This window comes from Peromyscus leucopus, chromosome 5, assembly GCF_004664715.2.
Source record: "Peromyscus leucopus breed LL Stock chromosome 5, UCI_PerLeu_2.1, whole genome shotgun sequence".
Classification (NCBI taxonomy): domain Eukaryota; kingdom Metazoa; phylum Chordata; class Mammalia; order Rodentia; family Cricetidae; genus Peromyscus; species Peromyscus leucopus.
The window spans coordinates 20,291,594-20,309,694 of NC_051067.1; the positions used below are offsets into that span (position 1 = coordinate 20,291,594).

An 18,101-nucleotide genomic window follows, 5' to 3' on the forward strand; every position below is an offset into this window, starting at 1 on the left:
TAAGTATTCAGGAAAGGAGATAAAGAGGAGGAGGAGGAGGAGAGAAGAAAAGGGGAGGGGAGAAGAGAGGAAGGGAGTGAGAGAAGCAGGGAGAGGAGACAAGAATTCAGAGGACAATAAGACACTCTAAGGTTAAAAATAGCAGAAAACACCACTCGGGCCTGGTAAAGAAGAAAGGTATTTTCAAATTGCAAAGACTTACCATTTGTACTTTTTGAAAACACCCATCAAGCTGTTGGAGAATGTGCTTTATCACAAAAAAGGAAGGAAGGAGAGAGAGAGAAAGGAAAGAAAAGAAAAGAAAGAAGGAAGGAAGGAAGGAGAGAGAGAAAGAAAGAGAGAGAGAAAGAAAGAAAGAAAGAAAGAAAGAAGGAAAGAAAGAAAGAAAGAAAGAAAGAAAGAAAGAAAGAAAGAAAGAAAGAAAGAAAGAAAGAAAGAAAGAAAGAAAGAAAGAAGAGGAAGAAGAAATAGAGGTCTGGAAAGATGGCTCAGCAGTTAAAAGCACTGACTCCTCCTCTCAAGGACCTCGGTTCAACTCCCAGTATCCTCATGGCAGCTTACAACCATCTAATTCTGGTCGCAGGGCATCTTATACCTTCTTCTGGTCTCCTCAAGCAATGTGCACATGTAACGTGTATATACATGCAGATAAAACACCCAAACACATAAAATAAGTAAAATCTCAAAACAAATTTAAATGAAATACCTGTGGAGATGACTTGGTAAAATGCTTACTCTGCAAGCTAGAGGATCTGAGATCAAATCCTCAATATGCACATAAAAAAGAAAGGCGTGGTACCACATGTCTGTAACCCCAGCACTGGAGGACAGAGACGAGCTGATCCTGAGGGTTCGCTGGCCAGTCTCACCGAAGTGGCGAGATGTCACATTTGGTTGGAAAGGGTGAAATTTTAATTGTGAGATACTGGGGTTTAGTTATAGAAACAAATATAAGGAAATTTTAGAATGGGACAGCTAATTACAGAGAAAGCAAACAGTTATATAATATCAAAGATACTGAGAACAACCCTAACCACAGCCAGGAACAGTGCAGTCATGAGAAGCTCCACACCAAATGCTTCTACCATCTTCAATATAGTGGGGCTTTGTGATAAGTAAAAGTGTGTGTGTGTGTGTGTGTGTGTGTGTGTGTGTGTGTGTGTGTGTGTGTTTAGAAGACAATTAAAAAATTAACTCCTAATCTCCCAAAACAGAATATCAATAATGACTAAAATTGTGGAGATGTTTGAGAAAATGGAATAAAAGTTCAGTTTTCCAAACTAAGGAAAGGAGGGGTAATCAAAATTTAAAGTTTTCAGGGCTCAAATGCCTTGCCTTGACTTCTCCAGAACAAACTATTTAGATAATTATTCCAAGTAATTATATAGTCACATAGCTAGACACATACTTTGTAGGGAGTTAAATAACATCTATCCTGTTTGATATTTTGTTATCTATGATGTGATCGTCCAATACCAAAAGTTGGTGAATATTAGCTACGAAGTAAGGGAGTATATGGCGAGCAGACTCAAAGAGGATTGGACCTCGGTGTCCCCCACTCCACAGAACCTGTTTCTCGCCCTTGTCCTGTGACTCCTTTGATCATTTCCATGGCTGGGTTTCTCATTTGTTAAACACTTGAACTGTTAAGTATTTCTAGCACTAACATTATGATCAAAATTGGACATCTGAGGCAGGCTTTCCAGAAACTGGGATCTGGGTTCCACTCTGAAAATCCACAGTGGGAGTTTCAGAGGCAAAGCAAATAACTAGCATGTAATTACTCCACTGAGACTTCCTTTAGCATATATTTAGGAATTTTGCTGTGCAGAGTGACTCAGAAGGCTGATGATGGTGCGAATGTTAGGGACAAAGCTGTAAAATCTGGACAGGATCTGCCAATGAAGTCGGAAAGGAGCGGAAATCTCAGTCACCCAGCACTGCCCATGCTCTCAGCAGCCTGTTCCTCCCTCCTTTGCACTTCCCATGTCGCCACTATACTCGGACCCACCGCAGAACCATCACCTTGATTTGGGCTGTCTATTAAATTCATGCTCTGGGTTGCTGACGTAAATCCACAGTCAGACTCCGTATTGTAGCTGGGTTTTTTTTGTTTGTTTGTTTACTCGTTCTCTAAGGTGGTTTTCACAAAATGTCTTCCATCAAACCAGCCCCACTGAGCACTAGCAGAGGTCCAGGAAAGGGTTCTGAGATAGCTAAGTTTGAAAAACACTGAACAGATTCGCCCAAGGGTCTGTCTTTCAGACACTGCACAGTCCAGATGCTCACTCAGTAAGTCTGAGAAGACGACACTGGCCTTTCATCTCTGTCCACTCACACAGCAAGGACGCCTTCCCTTCAGGGACCAGCCACTTGGACACCTTCCACAACACATATTTGAGACAATTGCCATAATAAGATCCTGCTTTTCAAAACCATAAACCATAATTGTCTTTATATTTTCCCAATGAGCCATGAAAGACATGGCTCCTTGTCTATGTCAAAAATCAGGGAAATGTGTATATTATGCACAGTAATAGCTAGACTATGAATCAAAATAATGGTTCTTTAAGTTCTGTATCAAAAAAATCTGGTGAGGTTCTCATCTGGAATATGAAGCTGTGGGTAGGGGACAGGGAAGCAACTAGTGGCATTTCCCTCCTCGTTCCAAAGTCAGAATTTAGCGTTCTTTGGTCTCCAGGGATGACTCTGTACTCCACCCTCCTCTGGCAGCAGAAAGGCCACAAAATCAGCTTGTCATTTGTCCATTTTAACTGGTGGCTTTCAGCCTGTGGGCTCACAGGAGGCTGGAAATCATTGTATAATTCGAAGATCCAGCCAAAAAAAATTATGACCATAAGTTGAATCATTAGCTATACGGTAAGGAAAAACACTCAGTCAGAAGCAATGTCAACACATCCGTCCATTGTTTGGCTAGGACCAACGGTGATGTTGAACACAGTAAAATAGGTAGGGATTGTCTCTGAGGCAAGCAGCTGAGTCCATTACTCAACAAGCAGTGAGAATGGGAGTTAATGTTAAAAAAAATGATTTTTCAATATTACTTACCTGGATAATTAAAAGTTTTCAGGAGACTAACATGGTTCTCTTTCACAGCTGTTATTTACAATCCATAAGAATGTGTGCGTGTGTGTGCTTGTGTGTGTGTGTATATATGCACGTGTGCATCATATGTACACATGTATGCTGTGTGTGTGCATGTGTATGCAGGAGGATGATAATGGGTGTGTGAGTTTCTTCCATAAATGACATTAAAAGGACTCAAAAAATTGTGGTGGATTAAAAGGAAGAGTGTGGGAAGTTTGAGTTTAACACATACCAAAAATAGATGTTCATTTATTGACTAATAGTGTTCCTTAGCATTCAAAACAACATCTCAGGCTAAAGTGTTGCTAAAATAATTAAAATTCATTTAAAATGCTATGAGAAGACAAGCTTTTTAATCTGGAGATGGACAATAAAAACGTTTGCCATATTTCAAACTCCCCAGATGGAATTAATATGAAGCCAGCTGTCAGAATTACCTTACCTTGGTCCAGAATATGTTTAATGACAATAAGGTCATTTTTGATTGGTCCAGCCACAGTGAGATTGTGTTGGGACGAATTAGGGGAAGTGTTGAGAATTATATATCATACATTCACCCAACAAAGAAAACAAACACAGGTGGTCTAGATGCTAACGCCGAGTGCTAAGTGGACCCGCAATAATTGCTCCCTTCCTGTGCCCTGACGATTCTAATTCTACCTTCTCCCTCTTGGGTCTAATGACCACATGATCTCTGGCTTCCCCTCAGTGTTCCAGAATCTTCCCTCTGGCACCTTCCCCTAAGCATTCAGAGGTCCAGCTCTGGTGCTCTTCTCGTTCTGCCCCAGCATCTCTCCAGTGCCCCAGCATCTCTCCAGTGCCCCGGTATCTCTTCAGTGCCCCAGCATCTCTCCAGTGCCCCAGCATCTCTCCAGTGCCTCACCCTCAGCTGCTTTACAGAGCCAGGGCTCCAGGCCAGATCTCTTCCCAGAAGGGTGTGGCTAGAAATGTACAACACAAAATTGTTTATACCTGGTGGGAAAAACAAGGTCACAGGCAACCTGCTTGTCCAGGACACTCTTTCTCCTGAAACTCCAATCATCCCAATATAATGGTATAGTCAATAAACATCTGATTAATTAAAAATTATTTTGCTTACGTGAATATTTTAATTAAATCAAGGCCCAACCACTTTGAAGAGCAAGTTATCACATATCCCAACTTACATTACAGTATTGAGGCTGTAGTTTAATTTCTGACCATACATATCCACACTGAGTTTACTTAGGTTTGGATTTCACCATGGATTTAAATAATATGAGAAACTGTGGTCACTCCTTACTGTGTCTGAGACTCACTTAGAATTTACTCAGATTTCAACTTTAGTTATCACATTGAAAATCAGCTTATTTTAGGTGCTGCAGAAATGGCCATGGTTAAGAACACTTGTTGATCTTGCAACAACTGTGTATAACTCCAGTCTCAGGGTATCAGACACCCTCTTCAGGCCTCAGGTACCAGGCATGTGCATAGTGCCCAGACATACATGTAAGCCAAACACTCATACACTAAAATCACTAATAATTTTTTTATTCATTTTACATACCAACCACAGATCCCCAAAATTTTTTAAAAAGGAAACATGTTTTAGACAAAAGTAAACTTTACAATGAAAAACCCAATAGTCAGCCTATAGGAATAAATATTCATGATGGGTATTAAAATAAAGAAAATTAAATATGTAAGAAGAGGGCAAGGATCTGGAAATCATATAAAATGCAAGCTGTGAAAACAAATGGTTAAACTCAGGGATTTTACCTGAAACCAAGGCTGTCACTGCTGGTTTTGAGGAAAGTTCTAAAATCATCTGTAGTCTGGCTGAAGTATTCCAACAAATGAAGGCAAGCTTTGAGACTGTCAGCAAGAAGAGTAAAAGGAAGAGCACGCCCGCTCCCATTGCACTCTCCTAGGCTGCCTTGCTGGCCCCTCCTCTGAGCTCCCCTCTCAGCTCCAGCTGTGTGTCTAGCAACATCAGGATTCCTCTGGCTTTGCATCTGTCAGGCTGACATACTGGGAAATTCCATCCTGGTTTCCACAATGCTCCAAACCCTGCAAGTGTCCACTGCTTCCTGTCCTCGGCAGCTAAGCCTGAGTTCACGGGATACTCACAAGGGCCCGGGGAACTGTCTTCCTCTACCTGCTTCTTTGCTTATTACTTCTATAAAGATTCCCGAAGTGAATTAAACCACTGTTCTTGACTGACATGCGGTGCTAGCTCACTGATTATTATGAACACAGAATAACTACATACCCTCAAATGACTCAACAATGGTCATGGTTAGTAGACATAGTATTTTTTCTAGTTTGACCGGACTGTGCAAGGTAAGGAATTCCTTTATTTCACTGGATTCTATCTGCTTGAGCAGTTAGGAAAAAGTAAACCAAATCAAACAAAATAAAACATTTCATTTATGAAGATAATATTCTTATTTCATCTTCCCCAATGTTTCTTCTCCACTTGAAATAAAATATGAGGGCCTTTGTAGAAGTGTGGTGGGTGACGTTAGCTTTGCAGGGAGATTCTAAAATCTTCATGTCTATGATAAAGGCATTGGCTGAATGAAAGTTCACATTTGTGGTTATCTGAAGTGATAATGGCATCTCAACCATAAATCAGAGAAACCAAACATCTCGTTTAGAAATAATAAAATTTAATGGACAAGAAAACATTATCATAGAGAATACAACAGTATAGGATTGCCCTTTCCATTCAGCAGCATGGAGACTTGTGTTGTTTTGTGTTATTATTGTCATACATTGAAAACTCTTTAAAACCAAATCAACACGTTGGCATTAAGAAAAATATTGCCACAGCACATACAGACACAACTTCAGCACTGCAGACATCACACAAAGTAGCAAAACACAGAGTTGGTCCAGAGCCTTCTGGAAACCTCTTCCTGCGGTAACTCACCAACTCACTCAATGCCACAGCTCACACAAAATGAGCATCTTTCAAAAAGAAACCTTATATATATATATCAATCCAAACCACAAAACCTCTTAAATATTGTATTTACTCAAAGTACAAATGGAATTCTGGAAACCGCATCCACAGTACTACCTAAAACTAGGGTTTCTGGAATCATAAATGTATTTAGCTCTAAGTTGGGGTTTAAATTTCATTGGACCACATCCCACACATACTTTCTCATTATATGTACCTTGGGCATACATGTTCTTAAACTCAGTAGTTATGCAACTAAATAAAACTCCTATTCTAGATAAGTATCCATTTTTCCTTAATATTGAGTTTGGAACTGGCCCCCGTAACTACTTCACACAACAAATATTTCACCACAAACAAGTTAACAAAGTCTTGGTAAAGCCCTTCTCTAAGCATTATGGATATTTTATTGTTAAGTCATCAGTAATGAGTCTCAGAGACTAAGAAGCTTTCTTTCCTCTTTTTGCCTAGTTTCTTGAGCATTCTATTTCCCCATCTAAAACCTGCTAGACAACTTATTCCCATAAATATATACATTCAATGCCCCCCCACTCTGTTTCATCAAAAGGGGTTGATACTCAAGCCACACAGCCTACGCTTTTACTGAAAATAATTGAAGGACTTGAGTCTATCCCCAGACTCACTGAGCAGCAGGTGGCCGGAAGTGTGCTTGCACTCGGCCACCTCCACTTCATCCCCTTGACCTGTCTCTCCAAGCAGGGCATCAGCTTGGCATGGCTTCACCCTTTCCTCTGCCTGCACTTCCATAGGGCATAAACCTGAACCACGGCAACCTGGTACCATTCAACAGAACACTTAGGTTCTCCGTGCCTAGGACTAGAGCCGCTGGCAGCCTCTCACTGGGTTTTCACCATCACAGGTTCCCCCAGAGTGTTGCAGGAGTCAATGAAGTCAGCCCTAAGCAAATTTCTGAAACAAGGGGAACAAAATGAAACCTTCATAAACCGATAACAACTAATTTAAATGGAACTTCTTTCAGGAAAAGGGATGGGGCTGATTGAAGAATGTGGTTAGAAATCAAACGAAATTAAAATGCTATAAGGAATTACTCCAGTGAATGTCTCCACATGCAAAAACTGCTCATACCTTCTCCAGGAAGCCTGGGAGAAAAACACACATGGAAGGAAAGGCCTGTGTTGACCACAAATGGCCATGAGGTCTAATTCCATGCAGACTTCTCAGAGCTATCCATCTTCTCTAGCAACATGCCCAAACAGGAATTCTGCAGGAAGTACCCAAGGGGATGAGATTGCAGGACCCTGGGGCAGGGGGTACTGCAGAGTAGAGAAATGGATCTGAGGGCAGGCAGCAGACCTCAGGGAAGCATTACCTTAAGAGAGAAAGCACCTGAAGATGATTAGAGGCTCCAGCACTGAGAGAATGGGGGACACACCCATGGGTTTTGGAGCAACCTGCTTCTGACATCTACCCACCATCATGGGATACCCCTAAATTAAAGGAGGACTCCAGTCATCCGGACCTTTTCACAGAGACCCTGCCACAATATAACACACCTTGCCTGGTACCTGTCTGAAAGCACTCACTGAGCCCACACCTTTGCTCTCGGACATCTCACAACTGGCAGAGCTCCATAAAAGCTATGCACACACAGCCTTGCTTCTTGGCTAACCCTTATGTAGAAATGAACTTTTCTTTTTTAATTTTCAGATCCAGGAAAACCCATCAAGCCAACATCTGGACAGAAAATGGACCACAGACGTATGGCCAAGGGCTCTGTTGAGGCTGTAGACACTAATCATGGAGAATACAAAAAGCAAATCGTACGTACGTCATTTGAACGTAGCCATATGTGCCAAATTTCCTGTTTTGCATATTGATTAAGAAGGAAGTGCCATACAGTCCAGAAATTCATGACAAACACATTGGCAAAAACCATACACCATAAGGATGACAAGGCTGGAGGGGACGAGGCTAACAAAGACCACCCCAAGGGTGACCTTCTTAGACACCAGTAAATAGATCCCTAAGGGCAAGGAACTGAAGTACAGCAAGCCTAGCAGCCACACTAACACCCGGATGGAAGTCTGAAAGAGCAGTGAGGTGCAGTTCCACACCGTCCAATTGTGGGACACTGTGGTGACGGAGTCAAAACTGGCCGGCCTGTAGAATTCTACCACGGGAGTAGAACTGAGAGATGGGGAACTCTCCCTCTGCACCTCCATGATGGTGATAACCAGGCAGTTGGAGGATGTGTGGGAAGGACTGACCAGAGAAGCCAGCCTCTTCGGTGTGAGCAGCAGCTCCGTGGGATTCTCGGGCAGGCATTTCTTGCCTTTGCTTCCACAAGTCAAGTTTACAAGGATGTTATTGTCATCGGGCAGGCTACTAACTTCATCATCTGGCAGGCATGTCTCGAACCTGCAGAAAGGACAGACTATGACACCTTGGGGAGAGTCCCCAAAGTCTATGATCTTGTAGAGGCATTTGGCACACACCCTGTGACAACACTCCAGAACCTTGGGCTTCCTCTGTTTCAGGTTGTACCGATTGTAACAGATCTTGCATTCCAGCTCATCCGAGACCTGAGACTCCACAGCCTCTTCCGGCGGCTGGCTGGCCATCCTGAATTATGGATGCAATCTTTTGTAGATGTGCCTGGCTGCAGAGGGACTGGAATTAAGGAATCCCCCTGAACATCATCACATCATCCGAGTCAGGCGAGGGGGCTGGAAGGGCTGGAAAAGTAGAGAGAGAACTCGGAAGTTTTTCAAACATTTTCAGCTCCTGCTTGGCATTCCCTGTCTCTGATGCATATTTTAAAAGGCCACCTGAAGATCTGCAAAGGAAAAAAAAAAACAGAGGTTGTAATAGAGCTAACAGTTCACTGAAAAGGTGTTCTGAGAGCTGCTTCATGGTATTTTCTGAGCTCTAAGGATCAGGAGCAACAGACCTAACAGATTAAATCCCTTCCAAGTTCACCTTTCCAGCCCTGGAACAGGAAGGTGTCATGTCCAGGCTTCAATCCACAAACATCATAAGAAGGAATTGAGTCCTTAAGCATGTGAAGTCCACAGACATACACCTCAGTGCCACATGCTTTACAACGGTGTCTACTGTAGCTAGGACAGATGATCCTTTTGAAATAAGTACCACATTTTGGCCTCTTTGAAACATGGGGCTTATTCACAGCACCACTATAGAACACAGCTAAGTACCTTCTGCAGGGCTCACAAACACACTAAATCTTGTTGCTGTTGCTAACTTGTTTGTTTTGTTTGTCTGCTTGCTTATTTGAGACAGTCTCACTACATAGCCCAGGCTGACCCCAAACTTACCACATAGCCCAAGCTGACATTGAACTCAGTAACCCCGTGACTCAGGCATACACATCTTGGGATTGGAGGCGGTGCCCCATCATGCCCAGCTTCCCCCAGAAGAGAATATTAAGGAGAAGCACTAAGGACATTCTCAGGAAGCGTTTTGCTGTAGACAAGAGTGTTTGTAAGTGGAGCAGATGGTTTTCAGTTCTTCATCTGCTTTGCAAATGCCCTTAGTGTTTGACTGTTTGATACCAATTTCTATTTCAATGCCAATCTTGTGCATATACATCTACACAAAATAAAATGAAACACATCCAACTCCTAAGAAAGCAAAGCAAACATGGGAAACACATACAATTGCACGCACACCCCATGAACATAGGAAAGTCATTCCTAGGTGACTGTCAGGAAATACTGTTTGCCATCTCACCTGCCGTGTGACATGGAAATTCTGTCTGTGGTAGGCAGAGGGCACAGAGCAACCTGCAGGCCCAGTACTGGCGACAGTGACATCACCAGCACCAGCTTTGGACAAGGGGCAGAGGTCTCTTCATACGTACAATGTGTCATCTATAGTGAGTATCAGTGAAAGAGAGCAGCCGTGTGGGCAATCTCCAGCTCATCTCATTAGCTTTAATACGTGTGATATTCGGGCTGGTAGATCTGTCTTGAATTATGCTGTGCTTGGAAAGTATGCAAATGGATTTGAATTTCTGAGCACATCCCTCCGAGCAATAATAGCAGGAGGCTGTCACAGCATTTATGAGGAGACAGCAACCGTGCTACAATTCAAAATTTGCTATGGCTCACATAGCTCTTAGGGAAAGGGGCAGTGAAGAGCTAAATTAAGCTTGGGCAGTTTTAAAATCAAGAGTACATGATGTCTTCCTTCTTATTTACGGGTTTTGCAAATTTTCAAATGACTTCTTGTTCTATGTGACTGCGTAATGGGCATCAGTGGCAAGAAGTGTGCTGTGGCAACACCAATCAATGGATTCTCTGGTCATGAGCCCAAGCATGTAGATAGGCCTTTTCATCTATATTCAAAACTGCTCTCTAAGCTTTTTCTGTCCTGTGTGGACATTTAATCCTTTGGGTATTAAATGTGTGTTTATTCTGTAAATGACCCAGCAGCTTTGAGGCCTCTGAACTAGTGCAAACAATAGTAAAATGTGTTCTTTAAAGGTTACATAAAACTCAGCTGCGTAGCCGGCCATTGCTGTTTTCAAAGCTGGCTCTTTTACAGCTTTCCCATCTGTCTTTTCTTTTTGGTATTTCGAGACAGGGTTTCTCTGTGTAACTTTGGAGCCTGTCCCGGAACTTGCTCTGTAGCCCAGGCTGGCCTCGAACTCACAGAGATCCTCCTGCCTCTGCCTCCCGAGTGCTGGGATTAGAGGTGTGCACCACCATCGCTTACTTGTCGTACCGTTCCTATCCAATTCAAATTTTTCATTTCTTCTAGGGTCCCACTTACATCTGACAAAGGAAGTCTACTTCATCTGGATTCTTAGATTCCTTGTCCAAGAGTTGAACAAATTTCCTCCTTTGTCTTCTCTGGATTATCCCTGTACCTCAAATATGTCCCTTTTCTCATTTACACTTGGTTGGTCTTTGTTACATTTCCAATCACACACACCGACTATTATGCCAGCTTTATTGTGCTTATCAGAGAACTAGCTAGATAACATATTTACTTTATTGGGTTTGTTTCCTTCATTCCAGCCTTTTTCTTGATTGTTTCCTCTGATTTACCTTAGTGGGTTTTGTCATTCTTCTTCCTCATTTCATAATTAATAAACATGTTCTCTCTCCATTTAAGTGATGACGGTGTGTCAAGGTGGTGACTTCCCACTGCCTACAGCTTTTACTCCAGAAGTTTCTGTGGACTTTTAGACAGCTTTACATTTGACCTTCTTACTGCTGCTGTTTGTAGTCAGGGTCTCACTATGTAGCCCTTAGCTGGTCTGGAACTCACTATGTAGACCAGGCTAACATCCAGCTCACAGAGTCCACTCAGGACTCTCTCCCCAGTGCTGGAATTAAAGGAGTGCACCATCATGCCCGGCTCATTTGACTTTTGATTTATCCTTTGATACGAAGGTTATTTCAATCATTTCATTTCTAAGTTTATAAATTATTTGTAAAAACATTGTATCACATTCTTTTATTGATTTCTATTAATGAATTATGATCAGAGAACTCAGAAGATCTCTTTCCCTCTGAATTTATTGTTCTTTGTAGCCCAGTATGTGCTCAACTTCTCTAACACTTCCAGAAACTAATGTTCTGTATCTGAGAGACATCGGATCCAGCATAGCCATTAAAACACAACTTTCTATCTATTGCTTACTATCTCCAAGGTGGATAATACATGATTGTGGAGGAGACAAGTGAGCAGGGTTTATTAAAGTGCCTGGCAGAATTATATTTGTATCTCAAACAGTTTTGCTTTACAGATTTCATGGTACATTATGCAACAGTTTTGCTCGCCTTCACAAACTCCTCTTTAGCCTTAAGAATATCATTCCTTAACCCACTGATGACTTACCTCAAGTGCCACCTTGTCTAACCCTGACATTGCTCATTCTACTGACTGCAGTTACCCAGGATCACTATCTAGCCTGACGCTTTCAACTTTGATCACGTTATTTCAAGAGTTCCCTAAAAACAGTACACATTGTGTGTGTGTGTGTGTGTGCCTATGTGAGTGTGTGTGAATGTGTGTGCATGTGAGTGTGTCTAAGTGTATATGAGTGTGAATGAGTGTGCGTTGTGTGGTTTAGTGTGTGCGAATGTGTGTATGCATATGAGTCCGTGTGAGTGTGTGTGTGTGTGTGTGTGTGTGTGTGTTGTACCCAAGGCCTGTACATGCTGAACAAATGCTCTACTACTAAGCCACTGCCCTGTCCCACTTTTTAAAAAGTTTTATTTTGACACAGGATTTCACTAAGTTACTCAAACTGGCTTTTAACTCACCCTGTAGCCAGACAAGTATTACATTCACAGTCCTTCTGCCCCAGCTCAAGTAGCTGTTATTAGAAGCCAGCAACACCAGGCCCATCTTGGGATTTGCTTTTTAACTCAGGCAAACAGTCACATAATAAAAATAAATAAAATAAAATTGTTACTTGTGTAGCCGGATGGTGGTGGCGTATGCCTTTAATCCCAGCACTTGGGAGGCAGAGGCAGGCAGATTTCTGTGTGTTTGAGACCAGCCTTGCCTACAGAGTGAGTTCCAAGACAGGCACCAAAGTTACACAGAGAAACCTTGTCTTGAAAAAATCCAAAAAAAAAAAATTATTACTTGTATTCACTTATTTGTACATATACATATATACAATAATAATTTTTAAAAGACAAAATCATGAGTTTGGGAGGCAGGGGACCATGGAAGAAGTTGAAAGGAGAGGGAGGGACTGGAGTGATATAGTGTATTCATGTATAAAGTTTCAAAAAATAAATTAAAAAAATGAGCCTAAATATGGCCCCTGGTGTAATGGCCAGCACTCTGGACTCCGAAACCACCAATCTGAGTTCAAATACCAGCAGGACCTGGAATTTCCTCTCCATTATCTTCCCTCACTGTGAGGGCTATGGTTCTAATGAGCAGACCATTTCTTTGTGCTCTCCTCTTGAGCATTTTTGTCATAAAGCAAGTAATGAGATCCTTAAATTCTTACATAACGAACTTTAATCCCAGGAGGGGAATGGCTGGCTGCCTGCGTGCAGTCCATTCAGCTGCTGCTGTTTCTCTCCAGCTCTACCGTTATTCCTCCAGCTCGTCTCTGGTGCCAACGGTGAGACACCTGCAGCTAGCCAACACTTCCTCACAGAAGGTCATCTGCTCTCTGACAGGAAGCTGTGAAGAGTCTTCTCTTTGGGCACTCAAGAGCTCCAAATATGCAGAGGTGCCTTGAGTCACCTCTGAGAATGTGTGTCTTGTTATCATCTGATCACTTCCTGCATCTCTCCTGTTACACACACATTCTAGCTCGTAGGTTGACATTCTCTCAGGAATCCCAGCCCTTTATGTTTCAGTTCTGTGCTTCAAATCCCTCCACTTGACCAACTAGCCATCAATTCTGTCCAGAACAATCATCATGTCCTGCGACTCACTGGCTGAACTGTCTGAGGGGAAGTCACGTGTCTCGTCTCCTGCAGGTCTTCCTGTGCTGCGTTTCAATCTCCTTCCGTGTGCTCCCTGTTCTCCTCTGTCTCCAGCTGCCACTCTGGGGTGCAATGCACGATTCCAGCTGTTCTCGTAGGCTGCCTCCCCTTTGGCTGCAGTGACACCATCTCACTTGTTACATGACTGGGCTGCTGATCTGCTGTCAGCCACAGGGGTGAGTGGTGGGAAACGGTCTCCATCCACGGGACCACGGGGACATGGGTTCAAGCTGTGGGGTACAGCCACGTGATAGGAGAGAGCCTTCCTTCTCCAAAGCCTTGGAGACAGTGAGAATGCAGCCAAGCTGTTGTGACACCTGGGTCTTCTGCAGAGTGCACACACACACACACACACACACACACACACACACACACACACGGCTTTAGACTGCTGGAATCTTTCCTATTTGGATGGAGCTGCTTTCCTAAATTTCCATGACATAACTCTTCTATGCCACCTTGTGAAAGAATTCATAGTAGATAAATCATTTTGCCTAATTGTTACTTACCCTGACCCTTAGCCTGAATATTCTTACACAGCAATTCTCCGGGTGCTGCATGAACACTCTCTAGGGTATGGTTTTCTTTTTAAGCTATCAATGAGTGGAGGAACCTGTTTTCTCACCCTTTAATCAACAGGCATGGGGCTTCCTCCTACCAGTAGCCTGAAAGTGAGGCAGCCCTGTGGGAGTTCAGAAGCCTGACTTCAAGGTGCCCCATGCTTCTGTTCTTGCTCTCTGAAGCCTTGAAGACCCCCATGGAAGAGGCCCTGGTCAGATTCCTGAAGATCAGAAGCCACGGAAACCCAAACAAAATCAAGCAGCAAGACCAGTCAAGAGAACAACACCATCCAGCACTGACTTACCCCCCCCCCAGCCAACCGCCTCATTTGAATGAATGGCCCCCCGGAAAGACCTGCACAAACCTCCTCCCACTGCCTCAGTAAAGCATGCTGAATCACAGACTCAAGGGCAAAGGACATTCTAGTTGCTCTAAGTCGGTCTACTTTCAAAGTTGTGTGTTTTCTGACAACAGATAGCCACAATGTGCAAAACTTCCAAACAAATCTGAAGTCAGTTTCTATCCAATCAAGGTATTTCTGTGTGCTTAAGAATGGATACCATTCCTGCCTCTAAGCTCTTAAGTACGCTGAGTTGCAGTCAGTGTGATTCTTGTTAGAAATGATTCATCAAAATACAGCTTCTATGTATTCTTCTGGATATAAGGCTGTATCGTTCTTATTATCACAATGCCCATTAATTAAGAGAATCTCTCTAAGGAACTCAAACATTTTAGAGACATCCAATGAGCTCCATGATACTAAGGGTGAGTGTAATTCCCAAAGTCCTGATATGAATATGCATGGAAGGGAAGACTCTTCCCCAGACGGCAGGAGTTCAAATCCAAGAGCACACTGGAGATAGAGATCAATAGGACCACACTGCTTGCCATTCCAGGGCTCAAGTCTGTGTGATTTGTATTATCCATTGTCCACTCGAATTAATTGTTAGGTAATGGGGTGCGTTGTGTTTCTTCAGCACATCTCAGGTACAGGTTTCATGTAGCCTGAGTCCTGCTCCCAAAGGCCATCAACCATTTGAATTTGGCATTAGTGGGATCGATTACAAGTTTCCCTGTGTGAAACAACTACCAAGTTTCACCCTCATTTCCTGGCTGTTCCTCCTGTCCTGGAGAATAAAGATCAGCACTGCTGGCCCATGATGAGACAATATATTTAAAAGGATGCAAGAGCTGTGTTTGTTATCTGTGGGGCTGCTGCTGGGGACAGTTGCTGGAGGCCTGGCCCTCTCCAGTTCCCTTTTGTACCAAATGTAGTGTCACTCTTCAAACAGCTTCATTTCTTCATCATCAGCTTTCATGACATCCTAAGTTCTTTGACTAGTAACTCTCTCCCTTTGCACATAGCATGGCAGAGCATTGGTTTTTAATCTAAGCTATTAATACATCATACACAGGTGACTTCTCCTTGACGTCATCTCTCTCCTTCATAAAACATGCTATGCTCCTAATCTTATTGTGTATGGCAGTTAAGCCTCACATTAAATTTAAGCCACAGATTTGTGACCCACCCCCAAGAAAATGCAGTCAGATGTTGACTTCGGGTTAGGGCTTGAAAGAACCGTCTGTGACTTATCAATACTGCTCATCAACCTCTGATATCAGCCCTAACTATCAGAGTTCTCCCTTAAATGACTTTTGTAGCATCTAACCATACAGGTGGTCACCTCGGAGTTAAGATGCTTGCTATGTATTTCCATTTTGAAAACAATCCTTCTCAATAGCAACAGGATCTGACTTGGAAAATCCTAAATGAATAGACTCAACAGATGCTAAGCGCTCATTCCTGAAGGATCAACAGCTGCTGCCTCTAAAAGAATTTAACCTGCAATGCCATAACACCCCAATGGTTGCCTAGCAACATGTGAAGAGTTCCAGAAAGCTGCTCTCAAAGATTAAAACTTTAACTTCAACACTCACCCAAGACCAAGACAATTTAATACGATGGAGAGACACCATCTACTCATCAGGAAGTGCCAAGTAATCAAAAATCTGTGCTGCTGGGTTGGAGAGACTCTGCAGGGCAAGCTGGCTGGCAAGTCAAATCAGCAAGCACTGAGTTCAAGTGAGAAACCTAGTCTCAATATATAAAGGAGAAGGAAATTGAAGAGGACAGCCAGTGTCACCCCTTGGTGCATACACACACACACACACACACACACACAGATGCAAGCACACACACTATACATACACATGCAAAAAATAACTATACAAAAATACTAGAAATTTAGAATTGACATTTTAAAAGCACTTTACCACTGTAAATGACAGTAGAAAGAATATGCACTGAACTCAGGATTAGAAGGCATGCAGGTTTTCCGTCAGAACAGAAAAGCCCACTAGTAAGTAAAGTATAACATACCATTCTGCAATACTGTTCCACTACCTGTTGACTGGAGATGCAGTGGTGGTTAGAATGAGAATGGCCTCCATTGGCTCATATGTTTGAATCATTGTTTCCCAGTTGGTAGAACTATTTGGGAAGGATGAGGAGGTGTGGCCTTGTTGGAGAAGGTGTCACTGGAGGCAGGCTTTAAGGTTTCCAAAGTCCATGCCAAGCCCAGTTAATTCTCTCTTTTGGCCTCTTACTTTTGGATAAGTATTTAAGCTCTCAGCTACTACTCCAGCACCATGCCTGACTGCCTGCTGCCACACTCTCCACCATGATGGTTATGGACTCTAACACTTTGGAACCATGAGCCCCAAATTAAATGGCTTGGGTTTTTTATAAGTAACCATGGTCTTGGTGTTTCATCACAGCAACAACAACAACAAAAATAACTAAGACAAAGGCAGAGGTCACAATTTTTTTTTGTTTATAGCTCCTATATCAGATACTAATGAGTAATAAATAAGTCCTCTTAAGAGTTTGCCTTGCTTACTTGGTACTTTATTCTTTATTTGAAAAGGCAAACAAAATGTAATTCAAGAAGGTTGGCCTGGAGCATAGCTCAAAGTATTTCCCTTATATGCATGAAGGTCTGGATTGAATCTCCAGAAACACACACACGCACTAGTAGGAACACAGCCTGAAAACAATTACACTATTAAAACTGACTGATTCCTGTCTCATTGTTAATATCTTTTGTATTAAGTCCTTCCTCTACTATTCTCCCTGGCCAAGATTTGAAAAACTCTCCAACCTTATCAGGGAAAAAAAGGAAGGAGGAAGAGGAGGAAGAGAGAGAGAGAGAGAGAGAGAGAGAGAGAGAGAGAGAGAGAGAGAGAGAGAGAGACCGAAGGACGGAGGGAGGGGAGGAGGGAGGGAAGGAGGGTGGGAGGGGGAGGGAGGGCGGGAGGAAGGAGGGGAGGGAGGAATGAAGGAAGGAAAGAAAGAAGCTGCTATTGTGTAACACTGAGTCCCTCCCCCAAAGGCTCATCTGCTACTCACTTGATATTCATGGTGGCACTATTAGAAGGTAGTGGAGCCTTCAGGAGGTGAAACCTAGTAAGAGGCCTTTAGGTCACTCGAGTCATGGCCTTGAAGAAGACTGTGACCCTAATCTGTTCCTTTCTCTCTTTGCTTCCCAGCTTGTGATCTAAGTGGGTCAACACTACACAAGTTCCTACAGAGATATTTGCCCCACCGAGGCCCAGATGCTAAGACCAGCAATCTATGGCTGGAACTTTAAGCCCTGTGAGTTGAACTGAGTCTCCTCTTTTTATGCCAATGACGCAAGGAGTTTCACTACAGGGGTGGAAAGCTGAGGTACAGAGATGGCCCTCTGCAGTATTTCTACAATTTCCAGCCCAGATGGGTTAATTATTGTGTGCCTGGTCACTAAACGAAGGCAATGCACTACACAGCTTAGCTCCTCCTCCCGGCCAGTAGAATCGCCCTTCTTTTGGAACACAGAGGTCACTGGCTTGTTAGCCAAATGAAGCACACCACTCAACTCCTAAAGCAATGGCTAAAAACCACAGACTGACCCTCAAAGTGCTTTAGTGAGTGATGGGAATGGCATCTCCAGCTGTTACAGACAGTAGCTAAAAGAGCA

General features: G+C 42.9%; 1 protein-coding gene across 1 annotated transcript in view; it reads right to left on the reverse strand.

Annotated features, from left to right (window-relative positions):
• Positions 1-5,739: 5,739 nt before the first annotated feature.
• Positions 5,740-18,101, reverse strand: part of Rnf182 (ring finger protein 182) — a 52,485-nt gene continuing 40,123 nt past the window's right edge. The window contains exon 2 of the mRNA XM_028867719.2: positions 5,740-8,873. Within this exon, the coding sequence (XP_028723552.1) occupies positions 7,915-8,658 (744 nt within the window). The 5' untranslated portion in view covers positions 8,659-8,873 and the 3' untranslated portion in view covers positions 5,740-7,914. The remainder of the gene's footprint in view (positions 8,874-18,101) is intronic.